The sequence below is a fragment of the Mus musculus genome, chromosome 2 (genome assembly GCF_000001635.26).
Source record: "Mus musculus strain C57BL/6J chromosome 2, GRCm38.p6 C57BL/6J".
NCBI classification, from domain to species: Eukaryota; Metazoa; Chordata; class Mammalia; order Rodentia; family Muridae; genus Mus; species Mus musculus.
Genome location: NC_000068.7, coordinates 180,629,077 through 180,644,510, shown reverse-complemented (window position 1 = coordinate 180,644,510; position 15,434 = coordinate 180,629,077). Strand labels below are relative to the sequence as shown.

At 45.8% G+C, this 15,434-nt stretch overlaps 1 protein-coding gene across 2 annotated transcripts in view; it reads left to right on the top strand.

The window, feature by feature from the left end:
• Window positions 1-1,819: 1,819 nt before the first annotated feature.
• Tcfl5 (transcription factor-like 5 (basic helix-loop-helix)) overlaps window positions 1,820-15,434 on the top strand; it is a 20,736-nt gene continuing 7,121 nt past the window's right edge. Inside the window, exons 1-5 of one of the 2 annotated variants that reach the window (NM_178254.3) lie at window positions 1,820-2,535; window positions 3,447-3,630; window positions 4,048-4,210; window positions 5,864-6,107; window positions 9,116-9,257. In NM_178254.3, the coding sequence (NP_839985.2) occupies window positions 1,922-2,535; window positions 3,447-3,630; window positions 4,048-4,210; window positions 5,864-6,107; window positions 9,116-9,257 (1,347 nt within the window). In that variant the 5' untranslated portion in view covers window positions 1,820-1,921. Of the gene's footprint in view, window positions 2,536-3,446; window positions 3,631-4,047; window positions 4,211-5,860; window positions 6,108-9,115; window positions 9,258-15,434 lie in introns of both variants that reach the window. The other variant, NM_001360335.1, reaches the window with a different exon arrangement.

Below are 15,434 nucleotides of genomic sequence, written 5' to 3'. Positions count from 1 at the left end.
ATTTATGTGTATGCGTTGCTTGCACATAGGTACAAACACCTCGTGAGTGCCTGGTGCCCTGGAGATCTAAAGAGAACATTGGATTCCTTAGAATTGGAGTTACAGATGGCATGAACTATCACATAGGTGCTGGGAACCAAACTGAGGTACTCTGTAAGAGCAACAAGTGCTCTCTTAACTGCTGAGCCATCTCTCCAGCTTATTTTCCCATATTTAAATCATGTCTCCGTAATGTGATCTTGTAGGACTTGAACATTTCATCTGCTTATTTCTGGTTTGCCCCTTTTGCCTCTTTACACTGCAACCCCATGTTGCCTCCTTCATTTTCTTGTCAGTGGTAGCTCTAAAACTTTTAGTGAGCATTTTCAATCTATCCAGGTCTTCCTTGGGCTGTAGAGATCCAAATTTATACCTTCCTTGTGTATGATCTCCTTTAGTACAGGTCTACTAGTAATAAGATAGCCATTTGACTTTTCTTCCAATGCTGGAGATCAAACCTGGGACCTCACACATCTATCTCTGAATTCTATCCTAGGCTTATTTACATTTTGTATATTAGGAAAAAGATACCTCCAATATCAGTATCCAGAGGCTGAGTTAAGAGGATCACCCCAAGTTTGAAGCCAGTCTGGCCACAGTGTCAGTCTTGTTTTAAAAATAGCTTTGCAAGGCATAGAATTATGAGGTGATACCATCACCTTAGGTATACAATTATGACACTATCTTTGCAGGCAAGCCTGTGGTGCATCTTCTTGATTGGCAATTGCTGTGGGTGGGCTCACCTCACTGTGGATGGTGCCACTCCTGGGCTGGAGGTACTGCTATAAAAAAGCAGGTTGAGCTGGGCATGGTGGCACATGCCTTTAATCCCAGCACTTGGGAGGCAGAGGAAGGCAGATTTCTGAGTTTGAGGCCAGCCTGGTCTACAAAGTGAGTTCCAGGACAGCCAGGGCTGTACAGAGAAACCCTGTCTCGAAAAACAAAAACAAAACAAAACAAGGCAGGTTGAGCAAGCCATGAGGAACAAAAACAGTAAGAAACACTCCTCCATGGCTTCTCCATCACCAGTACCCGCCTTGCTTAAGTTATTGCCCTGAGTTCCTTCAGTGATTGTTACATTGAAGTGTCAAGAGAAAACCCTTTCTTCCCTAAACTGATTTTGGTCATGTTTTACCACAGCAAAAGAAACCCTAACTCAGACACTGGATATAAAGTTATATGGTGGTGCTATCTTTGCTGGGTATAAAAGAGTTGATGCTTTCTCTGCAGGTAGAAAGATAGCTCAGCATATGTGAGACCCTAGGTCTAATCCCCAGCTTGACTGAAATAGAATGGAAACCTGGAGTGCATATTGCATAAAGCACCCAAAGTGGGTGAACAAGGGCTGGGCTGGGGACAGCTAATAAAAAGCATGGTAGCACTGCAGAGGCATGGCTAGGAAGATGCAAGACTGGGCTAAGTAGGGAATGGGGAGCATCAAGTAGCAAGCTCCTGGCAAGTGGGCAGGGAGCAGCTGACCAGGGAGGGGACCAGCCTAAGGCCAACTTGGGGGCAGTGGGCGTGTCTTTATGAGGGTGTGATTAAACTGGGCGTGGCCACGCGGGGCGTGGCCTGTCCATGGTTTGAACTCAAGGCCACTGGGGGGGGGGGAGGATTCGGGGGCGGGGCAAGCGGGCGGGCAGTTGGCTGGGGGTCGGCGGGTAACGGAGGGGCGTGGCCCAAAAGGGGTGGGGTTACCGTTGTGGGCGGGATTGCGCAGGCGCACTGCTCCTGAGGTGCTCAGCGGTTTCCCTCCCCCAACGGCGCGCCCGCGGTGGCCGGCGCGTCGTCTGCGGAGGCCGCGACCCCGCCTCGCCGCCCGCCCGCGTCTGCGTCGCCGTCCCCGCGCCCGCGCCCCGCCGTTGGGCCGCGCCGCGCCGGCATGTCGGGCCCCGGGCCGCGGGAGCCGCCGCCTGAGGCGGGCGCGACGGGCGGCGAGGCGGGCCCCGAGGGCGCGGGCGGCGGGGACGCGGCGCTGGGAGAGCCGGGGCTGAGCTTCACGACCACCGACCTGAGCCTGGTGGAGATGACGGAAGTGGAGTACACGCAGCTGCAGCACATCCTCTACTCGCACATGGAGGCGGCGGACGGCGAGCTCGAGGCGCGCCTGGGCTCCGCGCTGCTGGCCGGCCCGGGCGCGGGCTCGGGCGCGGCGGGCTCGCTGGCGCCGGCGCCGCCCGTGTACCCAGTGCTGTGCCCGCCGCTGGCGGCCGACGCGCCGTGCCTGGGCCACGTCGACTTCCAGGAGCTGCGTATGATGCTGCTGGGCGAGGCGGGCGCGGCGGAGAAGACGCCCGGCGGTGCGGACGGGACGCGGACGCGGGCGGACGGCGTGGCCAAGGAAGGCGCGGGCGGTGCGGGGCCCGACGGCGCACCGGAGGCCCGGGCCAAGCCGACCGTACGCGTCCGTCTGGAGGACCGCTTCAACAGTATGCCGGCCGAGCCGCCTGCGCCGCGCGGTGCTGAGCCCGCCGAGTCGGGCGTGGCGCTCAACAAGTGCGTGCGGGGCGCAGGCGCGGGGGCGTCGGGGAAGGAGGGGCCTGATTGCAGAGCTGGTGTAGGCTGGTGGGGTCAGTCCTTCTGGGCATCTGCCTCATCTGGGTGGATATCTGAAGGGCTCCAGCAGGGCCACCTGTTGGGTCGGGGAGGATATCTGGACGGGGTCAGCAGGGCTGTTTGCGGTGTCTGCGTGTACACAAGGGCCAGGGCAGGTCTTGTACTTGCGAGGGCCAGTGTAAAGGGGCAGGCAGTCTGGGTACTAGATAGGGGTCTGAGGCCGGTCTGTTCTGAATCACCTGAAGGTGATCTGGAGGGTGTACTCTATACAAGTGCTAGGTGGCAATTCTAAGGAGTACCTTGGGGGTTGTGAACTTTTGGTCTCTCTCTGCGCCCCCAAAAGGAGAGGAAGAGGTCTAGGAACTGTTCTCTTTGCTCCTGTCTCCCTCCTGATTGGCATGGGAAGCTGCTAAGCCTCTGGTGCAGATTTGGGATAGAGGCTTACAGATGTGGACTTGTGGTGGGGAAAGGAGAGAGTTTTAAGATTAAGCTGAAATGTGTGGCGGCTCCTGGCCCACTTAAGTGTCCTCCCAGGTAGCTGTTGAAGACACTGACTCCTATTGAAGACACTGACTCCGCAGTTTTCCACTCTGGCTGTCCTGGTCTTTGACCATCCTTGACAGATTTTAAGGATGACAAATTGGTATCCGGGAGTGCTGCAGGCAGGGAGGAGACAATGGACTTCACCAGCGCCATGGGCCAGTGGATCATTTGGCCATGTCCAGGACCATTTGAGAATCAGGGCAGAGTCTAGCATGACAAGAGTTAGTGGTGAATGGGTGATGGCAATGTTTTGGGAGCCTCTCTGCCACCTATTCCTCAGGTTTCTGGGTTTTCTTTTGTCTTGGCAGTTTGGTAACTCTTATTCGACATCCATCTGAATTAATGAATGTTCCTCTTCACCAGCAACAAAACAAATGTACGACCTTAGTGAAAAATAAAACTGCTGCTGCCACTACTGCTTTGCAGTTCACCTACCCACTGTTTACAAGTGCCTGCTCCACTGGTGGGAATGCCAGCCTTGCACAGACGCAGGTAGAGCTGCTTCATTTGTGTTAAATGCAGAGCTAGTAAGTTAGTGTGATCTTGTCCCAGGATTTTTGTTTTTAAGTACCTCTTGGTGACCTTTTTAAGTTGAAATACTCATATTGTTAGGAGCTACTAAGACACCTAATAACAGGGTTGGAGAGATGGCTCCGTGGTTAAGATCTAATAGAAGAGCTATTCTAATATAAGATCCTAGGTTGTTCCCATCTCACAAATGCCTGTTAACTTCAGCTTTAGGAGGAACACCTATAGTCATATGCATAAACTCACACAGATACATAGTTCAAATCTTTTTTTTTAAAGGTAAAAGTTTTTCAGAAAATTTGAGCATAATTCTGTTGAGTGCATTTTGCTCATTATGTAAAGAGCTGATATTGATAAAATTCCTATTATTTTTTTTTCCAGAGTTCTAGTAACTCATGCTCTATACTGGAAGCTGCCAAGCACCAGGATATTGGACTGCCTAGAGCATTTTCTTTCTGTTACCAGCAAGAGATTGAGTCCACCAAACAGACAGGAGGTAGTAGAAACAAAGCCTTGCCGGAGCAGGTTTGGATTAAAGTGGGAGGTAAGTGTACTCCCCCTAACCTGTAGCTGCAGGGGGCTTGGTGGGTGGAGCCAGGAGAGGTCAGAAATCTTAGCAGTTCACCCTGCACTCCTCATTCTCAGTAATCTCTCTGAACTCTTCTGAGTTTTGAACATCAGAGTTGACCCAAATTTGGACATTTTGAGTTTTTGGAGCATTTTCTTAACAGTAAAACAAGGATAGACTTATGGCTTTTGGTTTTTGTTTGTTTGTTTGTTTCACTTTTGGAGCAGGGTTTCTCTGTGTAACCCTAGCTACACAGACCAGGCTGTCCTCGAACTCTGAGATCTGCGTCCTCTGCCTCTGGAGTTCTGGGATTAAAGATGTGCACCACTGCTGCCCATGGGATTAAGCATGTGTGCCCCACTGCCCAGCTGCAGCTTATTTTATTTCATACTTTGTGGGTGATGATGGGGTCTAAAATCAGCCGAGAGCTTGGAGGAGAAAGAAAAGCACCGTGTCATGGGAATGGCAGGGCTTAGCAGAGGGTCTCTGGTGTAAAGAAGCAGTATAGATAGATCAACATTAAGATGGGCCTTGTGCCTACAATGGAGGCCAAGGAAGAAAGCACCAGAGCTTCTGAATTCTTTTCTCTGTCTCTCTCTCTTTTTTCCCCCCAAGACAGGGTTTCTCTGTGCAGTCCTGGCTGTCCTGGAACTCACTCTGTAGACCAGGCTGGTCTCGAACTCAGAAATCCACCCTGCCTCTGCCTCCCAAGTGCTGGGATTATAGGCATGCACCACCACTGCCCGGCCCCTTTTCTCTGTCTCTTAAAATGTTATCCAGAGCTGGTATTAAGGACCGTTGGCTTTTTGTAGCTTGTAGGAGAGGCTATCACCTGCCCCTCTTGTTGTTTGAGTGAATTTGTCTTATTTCTGTTCTATGTGCACAATAAAGTATAAAAACTGTGATTTTTTTTTTTTTGCGTTTTTGTGGACTCACTTTAGCCTGAGAACATATTTAACTATGAACCGCTTAAGTTTTGTTTTCGTGTAAAGTATCAGTTATCATATTAGAATAATTAGATATGAAGAAAATATTTTTTGGTAAAAATATATAATACATTCTTTTCCATCCTAAGTTCTAGAAAAAGAAAGCAATGTCTCTGTTTTTACATTCATGTTGACTAAAAGGAAGGAATGGGGGTTTTAGTTCAGTGGTAGAGCACTTAAGAACCTGAGCTCCAAATAAAAAGAGGGAGAAGCTGGCATAGTTGTGTTGGTTGCATGGCACTCAAAAGGGGAGTTTCAATCAAAGTTTGCAGTGTGCTGCAGGATTAGAGCTCACTGCCCAGAGTCTCTGACACCACAGCTTCTTATTTCTTTAATTCCTACTTGATAGTGTTAGAATATTGGATTGAAATGCAAAGCATGTATGTACATGGACAAGTACATACAGACACACATGGGAAAAACCAGAACCGAATGGTGCACATCTGTAGTCTCAGTACTTAGAAGGATCAGGAATTCACAGATATCCTCAGCTACATTGTGAGTTAAGGCAAATTGGGCTTCATCAGACGCTTGGTCAGAAAAAAACAAGCCCAAACAAGATGCCAAAGATATTCAACATTAATTGGGATAAAGTTAAGAATAAAAAACTAAATGGCCGCTTTTTTCTTCTTTTGCAAAGAAGAAGCGCTATGTAAACAAGCAATCAATAAGAGGAATCGGAGTAGAATCCGCCAGCTGGACACAAGCGTGGAGCGAAGAGCCCTTGGAGAGATTCAGAATGTAGGTGAAGGCTCTTCAACATCACAGGGCACCTGGCAGTCTTCAGAGTCCTCACAGTCAAACCTGGGGGAGCAGACGCAGAGCGGACCCCAGGGAGGAAGGTCTCAGCGTCGGGAGAGGCATAACCGAATGGAACGAGATAGGAGGTAATAGTGGTGGGCTGTCAGCTCCACACATCATGCATACAGTTGTTTGCGTTTGCTGACTTTTGTGTTACCCTCTGTTTGGAGGGAGCCTTACAAACAGCCCCTAGACTCTGTCTTCTCTGGTGGGCTCATGCTCTGACTGACTACATGGCATAGGACCTCCTAATTGATTACTCTGATGGCATACTCTGAAGCCACCAATGAGGCCATCATACAGGAAGGGTCATCAGAGACTATATTGGTGCCCATCACATGATAGTCGCTATCACACTCTAAATACCAGACTCCCAGTGTGAGCCATGTTCTCTGCACAGGTGAGGTCCTTCTCACTAATTACTTCTCACTAATCTCCCCAAGCCCAAGTTCCCAGACACAAGTGAAAGGCCAGCCTTGTCAGCAGGTGCTTAAGGAGAGCCTTGGGCCTTCAGGTTAGTTGGCATGGTAGATAAGGTAGCTTCGTATTGTTTTGGGGAAGACAGGTGTGGAGACACACATTTGTGACTGTAGTATTTAGGAGGCACACCGCCCTGATGAAGTTGGATAGCCTCAAGTTTAAGGACAGTCTGGGATGTATAGTGAATTCTAAGCCAGTCTTAAGTAGCAAGACACTGCATCCAAAAAAAAAAAAGAAAAAAAGAATGTTGAGAAAGAGGAGGTTAAAACTGTTACTGCAGTGAGTTTCCTTGAGTTTTATTTGTGCTCCTCAGGGTAGTATAAAGGTTGTACATTTTTCTGTATGGAAGCTGGAATTATTTTGTTTTGTTTGAGATGTGTAGCCCTGGCTGTCATGGAACTAGCTCTCTAGACTAGACTGGCCTAGAAGCCGCAGAAATCTACCTGCTTTATCCTCCTGAGTACTGGGAGGTGTGCGCCACCACTGCCCTGCTGAAGTTGGATTTTTATTATGATGCTCAATAATAATAATCAATTTGGTTACTTATGATTATTTCATGTCTGTTTTTAACTCAGTAATAATAGTATTTAATTTATTTATTTTTATTTTATGTATGTTGGTATTTTGCCTGCATGTATGGCTGAATGAGGGTGTCAGATTCCCTGGAACAAGAATTACAGACATGTGGGTTCTGGGAATTGAACCCAGGTCCTCTGGAAGAACAGCCAGTGCTCTTACCTGCTGAGCCATCTCTCCAGCACTGAATATTTAATGAGATAGTATTGAGTTATTGAAGTCCCATTATTGAATGTTGAGCCAAGGTGATTTATTGCTTTTTAGAGGGATGTATTAAAACTGGGTAGATCCTTTCTTCTTTGTTATTTTTAAAAAAATTTCTTGATACAGTGTTTGTCTGTCTGTAGCATGTATGTCTGCATACTACTTGTATGCCTGTGGAGGCCAGAAGAGGGCATTGGATTCTAACTGAGTGTAGAATTATGGATGTGGGTGCTAGGAATTGAACCTGGGTCCTCTGGAAGAGGAGCTAGCCCCTGGGCCTTCTCTCCAGCTGTGTTCCCTCTCTGTAAATTTAAGATTTATTTATATACTTTTTTATGTGTGTGAGTGTTTTGCCCACATGTATGTATGTGCACCATGTATGTACCTGGTGTTGCTGTGAAGATCCTGGAGGACTGCAATTACAAATGGTTGGGAGTCACTGTGTGGGTGTGGTGATCAAATTTGAGTCTTCTGCAAAACATGCTCTTTTTTTGTTGTTTTTGTTTTTGGTTTTTTGAGACAGGGATTCTCTCAATAGCCCTGGCTGTCCTGGAACTCACTTTGTAGACCAGGCTGGCCTCGAACTCAGAAATCCGCCTGCCTCTGCCTCCCAAGTGCTGGGATTTAAGGCGTGGGCCACCACGCCCGGCGCAAAACATGCTCTTAATTGCTGAATGTCTCTCCAAGCCCCGTTGTGATCTTCTTTGAGGCAGGGTTTCCTTCTATACAGCCCAGGCATTTTTCTTGTTATAGCTATACGCAGGTCATGTCATACCTGAGATACTTCGCTTAGCCTATTGTATAGCCAGTTCTGCTCACCCTGACGTGTGCTGAGTGACCACAAATAGGATAGCTGCTCTATTGAGTTCTCAACAACTCCTTGTGTAATGGCTTCCAATGAGTTCAGTGTTTCTTGAGGTTTCTCGTCTGTAGGATAAGGTTGCTACCTATCACAGTCTTGAGGTCAGAACGACCTGAGCTCCTAGGAAAGGAGTTTGGGCTCTCAACCAGAAGTCAGAGCACATCCAGCGAGTGCCAGTTACCATTGACTCTGCTGTATGTGGGTGAGGATGTGTAAAGTGAGCAGTACTGTTGTTTAACTGTTTGTGTCAGCACAGAGGGCTTTACTACTGGATATGATACGTAAAGCTTAAAACAGGGTGTGCCAATTCTCTCAAGAAGTTTTTTTCAGTGATGGAAGTCAGGACCCCAGGGTACAGTAGGCAAGCATCCTACTATTGAGCTTCATCCTCAGCCCAAGCGCTAAATTTTCTTTTAAAAAGCGGGGAGGAGGGGACAAGTTTGTTTTTATGAGACAAGGCCTTATTACATAGCCCAGGCTGGCCTTGAATTTATGATTCTTCTGCCTCACTCTGAGGTGCTGTGTTAGAGGTGTGTAGTACCATCATGGCCCACTCATTTTGAAAGCTACGCATGTTTCTGAGTACATGTTTCTGTACCTGGTAAGCAAGTCAGGATCCCTGAGTAACAATGTGGCTCTGGGTTCAGCACCCAGCGCTGCAAGGAAAGAAAAATTTAAAAATGAAAAAATATTTACCCAGAAAGAGTGCACACAGAATTGTGATTCTGAGTTCAGATATTTGCAGTCATCCCAGATGTAGAGAACTCGGCCATGAGAAGTAAACAGAGAAAGTATAGGGACCCAGAGGCCATCGGGCATTGCAGGTGCTCTGGGGACCATGGGCAGCAATAGCCTCAGTGCTCAGTGGCAAAGGCCCTCTATGCATTCTGCTTTCTTTGAGTGAATGATGAACCCTGTTGCTCCTGCACGTCACCACCTGCCCCGTATGACTGCTGTGGATTTTGACTGCAGGCGCAGAATCCGCATTTGCTGTGATGAGCTGAATCTTTTAGTTCCATTCTGCAATGCGGAGACAGATAAAGCAACAACCCTTCAGTGGACCACAGCATTCCTGAAGTACATTCAGGAAAGACATGGGGACTCTCTTAAAAAGGTGAGTATTCATGAAATGGACTTCGGTATTCCTGAGTTTGCTCAGTGACGATGGGGATTCTCGATGTGATTGGCAGGTGGGCAGAGCTTGAGAATTTTGTTTTAGTTGTCAGCGTTGCCTTTGATCCCTCTTCCTAGACTGCACTGGGTACCCTGGGCTCTGAGGTCAGATGTAAAGTCCAGTATGAAGGGAGTTCTCCCTGTTGATGTCACTACTGAAGTCATAGTCACAACTCAGATTGCTTATGAAGTATACGACTGTCAAGTGTCAGATACCACAGTGTACCTGTGTGCACTGTCTGTTATGTTGGGTCTGAAACATTCAGGATATGATGTTTTCCTCTCAGGACTTGGTAAGGACAGCAGATGTAGTTTAGTGGCAGAGTACTTACCTAGTGTTTATGAAGCCACAAGAAAGGAAAAAAAGAAAGCTTTGAAAGAAATGAAAGCAAGAATAGCAAAAAAGACATGAGTGTGTGCAGATAAATGCCAAATCAGGGCTTCTGGTTCAGAAGGACAATTATTAGATTTTTGTGGTGTGTTTAACCAGGCCAGGCTGAGCCTTTGAAACCCATACACTTCTGATTTCTTGGGGACTGCTGACACTCTGTTCCTCTCCTTTCATACGTGGGTTGTAATGGCTGGCCAGCCCTCCTGGTTTTGCTAGGACAGCTTGGTTTGGGAGTTGGCTTAGCCCTGGGATGCAATGGAAGAAAGAGCAATTGTGGGTTGGTTTTGTGCTGCAATTTAGGAGACCCCAATGCCAGGTTTTGATATCTGAATTCTAGTGGTCATAACCTGTAGCCTTTGTCCTTCAGGGTAATAAGGCCTTAGAGAAGTAAGTGAAGCCCTGGTGTATTAGCATTTTCTAGAGAATCAGAACTGGCAGAGAAAAGAGGGATTTATTAGAATGGTTTATAGGCTTCGGTCCGGCTAATCCAGCAATGGTGTTTACCAGTGAAAGGCCCAAGAATGTTCAGTACACACTGGAATCCAAAAGAAGTAGGCTTTAATGCCAGCGAAAAAATGGAATTGCCAGCCAGAGCAAGCAGGCCAAGAGCAAGCGTCCACCTTCCATGTACTTTGCGTAGGCTGCCAGCAGAAAGAAGGCTAGCCCATATTAAAGGTGGATCTTCTCACCTCAAAAGATTTGGATTAAAAATGGGTCTTCCCACTTGAAATGATTTAATTAAGAGAGATAAGGGGAAAAAAAAAACCCTCACAGGAGTGCCCAGCTGCTTGGGTTTTAGTTAATTCCAGACATAGTCAAGGTGAAACCAAGAACAGCCATTGCAATTCCACCTCTTGTCAACTCGCCATACAATCATCTCCTTCTGTCATGCTTAATTTCCAAATGAAACAATAACCAGGTCATAATTACACCTAACATGATACAACTATTCCCAAGTACAATTGCAAACACATTACATATTTAACCATGTCATAATTATACCTACCATTATATAAGTTCCTAATACAAACACATTATAAATTTAGAATTGGTGATAATGTCCCTTGATAATGTCCTTTTAGTATTTCAAACTTAAATATGATAACCACTGATATTCTTATAATTGATTTTATATTACATGATAAAGAACTTAAGAGAAGAAAACAAATATTTCTACAAACATTTTTAACAAAATATGACAAAAATATTCATGCCAGTTATAATCTTCATTTCTGCAACTGGTCACATGTACTTAGCTATATTTATAATCAGCTTCCTCTACTACCCATTCTGTATTTCCTCCAGTGTACAGTTACCCTTGTAAAAGGCTGTAAGTCTGTCTGGGGAAGGACTGAGAAAGGCTAACAGTAAAATCAGGTACTTATTTTATCAGGGTCCTTCCACAGGAGAACCTGGTTCTCCTTCATTCAAGGGGTTCTGGGTCTGCAGAGTGGCTCATGTCTGGAAATTGGTACATGGACCAAGAGTCCATTTTGCCACAATCCAGTGTAGCCTTTCATTTGAGAATTTTTCCACTTAGGTAGATCAAACAAAAATGTAGTTTCTTACCTATTTCATGCCTAGAGACACTATGATTGATTAACCCATACCAAAGACCTGTGCTGACCATTACAAGTCAGGCCATTATAGACATTGTTTTGTCTACGATGCCCATTATGATAACTGTGGTTACCCTGCCTTTGTCGATTCAGTGCTGCCACCTGGCTCCTGTTCCTTCAGGCCTCAAACCCACTGCATTTAATTTAGCCAGCTGAGCAGCAGCACCTCCAGCACTAAGGTCTGGCACAGGGAAAGGGTGACAACAAAGCTTCCAGCATGCTGGTGCTCTCACCGTTGTGCATTAGTGCAGGGGCGTGCCTTCTGGGCCTTCCCTTATGGAGAATTAGGTTTTACACAGCGTACCCACTCTAGCATTGCCGTTTCCCTGACCCTTAAAATTCCTATATCAACACTAAGCCAAGGGATATCAAGCATCTCCAAGTCCTTCCACATTAAACCTAGAATCTTCATTCAGAGGGCCCATATCAATAAACCTAACCTTATCTGATTAAACTACCCACCGTTATCCTGCATCCTTAAAATCCAGACCCACATATATTCCCCAGACATCTGCTGGAATGAACTAGCAAATTCATTATGCTCTCCATTATTGTAGTCCACTTTCCAGTGAACTACACACACTCTCCTGTAGGAGCCTGCTTAGCTTTAAGTCTGGTTATAGGTCTAAAGGCAGCTGTTAGTGCCTCTGAGGGGCATCAATATTGTCTTGCCTGACATTTCCTTTAGACAAAGTCACTGCTGGTTTAGCATACAATGAACAATTAATTTCCTCAGTCAAAGGTGGAAAAGACAGTCTTTCCAGGAGTTGAGGTCTGAGTTCATTTTCGAAGGGCAGAGACTACTTCTTCAGGTGAGATAAACCCTTGAGAATCTGAGAGTTTAAAGTTCTTGGCTTCAGTAGGTTCCTCCCATGCATCCATATCTCAAGTTACAGGATCCCACTCTTTACCAATTAATGCCCTTACTTTAATCGCTGACACCCTCTGAGGCTGAGACTTGAATTTTTGCCATAATTCAGCCAACCTTATAATGAGGACTTCGATTTGATTTTCTGCAACTTGGGCTCTGTGGCTGCTGGAGAGAAGATCCTCTTCCAGGGCACACTTAGAAACCTTTAGACTGTTTATCTGCACATGAAGCCAGTCAATTTTATCACTAAGTTCATTGTTCTCCACTGTATGCTGAGATGTTAGACGTTGGTTAATACTATCACAGAGCTCATTCTTCCCTTTGTCAATTTATCCAGAGATGCTAGGAACAAGCAACCAGCATCTTCATTTCCCTTATTTTTTTTCCCCACAAATTGTTGAAAGTTTTATATACAGAATCATTAAATCTATTGCCACTCATAATTGGTGAATCGGGAAAATCCAATGCATTTGTCTCCTTCAGTCTGTAAAATAGTTCACACCATGGACTTTCAGTGCTCTCTGAGCTTCCAGGAGAGGTGTCAGTAATTTATCCAGCTGAGTAGCAACATCTTCAACACTAAAGGTTTGGCACAAGGAAAAGGGGAACAATAAAGGTCTTCAAATGTGCTGGTGCCCCTATGGCTTCAGTAACTGTAGGTGTTGGCAAATTGAGAAGCCTATTCCAGATACTTTAAAAATCTGCCCTTAGACTTCTGTAGCTCCAGAACCACTTCTGGTACCAAAATCTGCATTACTCGGGGGTTTCTAGAGGAACAACACAACCTTATAGAATGGGTCTCCATATAATATTATATAGACATATATAAAGGGGATTTATTAGAATGGCTTACAGCCTGTGGTCCAGCTAGTCCTACCCTGGCTGTCTACCAACAGAAGGTCCAACATTCCAGTAGTTGTTAAGTTGATGAGGTCTCAGCTTATCTTCAGTACACACTGGAATCCTGAAGAAATAGCTGTAATGCCAGTGAAGACAGACTGGGAAGTGAGAGAGCAGCTTCCTTCTTCCAAGTCCTTTATGTAGGCAGTAAGCAGGTGTGGCCCAGGTTAAAGGTGGATATTCCCACCTCAATGATTTAGTTAGGAAAAAAAATCCCTCACAGCTGTGCCCAGGTGCTTAATTCCAGATGTAGTCAAGTTGACAACCAAGAATAGCCATCACACCTGGGTACTGATTTGTGCCGTGTTGTGTGGAGCCCAGCAGAAATGTGCTGGAAATAGGTTCAGATGGCACAACAGACCTGGAGCCTTGGCAAGGGCACCTGAGAGGCCTCCAGGGAGCCAACCACACTGAACTGCACCTTGCCATCCTTGTCTTTGTCCCTTTCTGTCACTTGTGTCTGAGTGGCATTTACCTCTGTACAATGTATTGTTGCTGAGCTTTTTTTAAGTACACCTGGAGTGTATGTAGAGTGGTGTTTACTCTAATTGGATCTTTATGGTTATTGATAACATTTGCTAGAATAGACTGCTGGTCTGTCTTACAATAAAGCTTTACTATTTGTTAAAAAGACTTAGTGTTTGGCTTTGTGTACCTATTTGTGGTAAACTGTTGATATAATCCAGTTCAAAAAAGTGTTTATAATATTTTGAATACAATCTTAATTATATGATCAAAAAATGAGGCTTTTAAAACTAAGGGTTTTTTTTTTTAACCTTATTTCCCCCTTAATTTTCCCTCTAAGCCCTCCTATATATATACCTCTCTGTTCTCTTTGAAATTCATGGTCTCTTTTTTATAACTGTTACATGTATATGTGTATGTATGTGAATGTATATATGTATGTGTGTGTGTATAATATATAAACTACTAAGTATAACTTACTTAATCTGTATAATATCATTTGTATATATGTTTTCAGGGCTGAACAACTTTCTGCCTCTTTTTTTTTGGTTTTTCAAGACAGGGTTTCTCTGTGTAGCCCTGGCTGTCCTGGAACTCACTTTGTAGACCAGGCTGGCCTCGAACTCAGAAATCTGTCTGCCTCTGCCTCCCAAGTGCTGGGATTAAAGCTGTGCGCCACCACGCCCGGCTGACTTTTTACCCCTTATTTGCATGTATATTCTTGTTCTTTAGGATTCAGTAATAAGAGTTCACTCAGCAGTTGTAATATAATAGGCACCTACTCCAGATTCTAGGGACCTGGTGAAGAGGAGGGCTCCTGCTGGTTCAGAGGGAAATAGGAGACAGTACACAGTGAGTGCCATGGGGTGGAGGCCCCCGTGGGCCAGTAGGACTGCAGGGGAGCTTTGAATTTTAGGATATGCAGGCCAGGGAGCTGCAGTTCCACATGTTTTCAAGTGGGATTGGCATGTGTCATGGCTGAGGAGACAGCAGAGCCTGCAGCTATACTTCTAGGGTTGGAGGGAACACAGGATTGGCAGCCAGAGTGCAGTGGTTCCAGGGTCTTCCTGAGGATTTTGATGAGAAGATTTTGGATGGAGAAAACACATGGTTAGACCACGTTTCATATTCATTACTTGCTCCTGGGTTCTGGTAGAAGGCTGCAGCTGTAGCTCTGGAGACAGATTTGGCCAGAGGGCAGGGGAGGGAGTAGCCAGCAATACTCAGCATTGCTGTTGGGTACGGAGTGTGAGACACAATGGAAAGGTTTAGGGATGGCTTGTAGCCCATCTTGGGTTGGGCATGCTGAATTTTCAGGTCTATCCAGCCCCTAATGGAGATGCAGAGGTACTGGCAGAAGAGTTATGATGTAGATAGATGACCACCGCATAGCTGAGATCACAAGCATCTGTAGGGCCAAGAATACCTGTGCCATTACCTAACCTCAGCTGATGTGCTGCTACTTCATCCATACATATACTACAAATGATATCATACAGATTAAGTAAGTTATACTTAGGAATTTATATATTATCACACACATATACATTTATTATGTGTATGAATATTTTGCCTGCATGTTTGTCTGTGAACTGTACGTGACTGTGGTTCCCATGGAGGCTAGAAGAGGGCTTTTGAATCTCCTAGAACTGGATTTAAGATGGTTGGGAACAGCTGTGTTGGTGCTGGGAATTGAACCTGGGTCCTTTGGAATACCAGCCAGTGCTCTTAATAACTGAGCTCCCTCTCTCCCCCAACACACAGTTTAGACACAATTACAGGCTTCTATCTTCATCCAGAACTTTTTCTAGATAGATCTTGTCATAACAGCTCCACAGAACTGGTGACAGAGTCTAACACTCAGTTTTACTG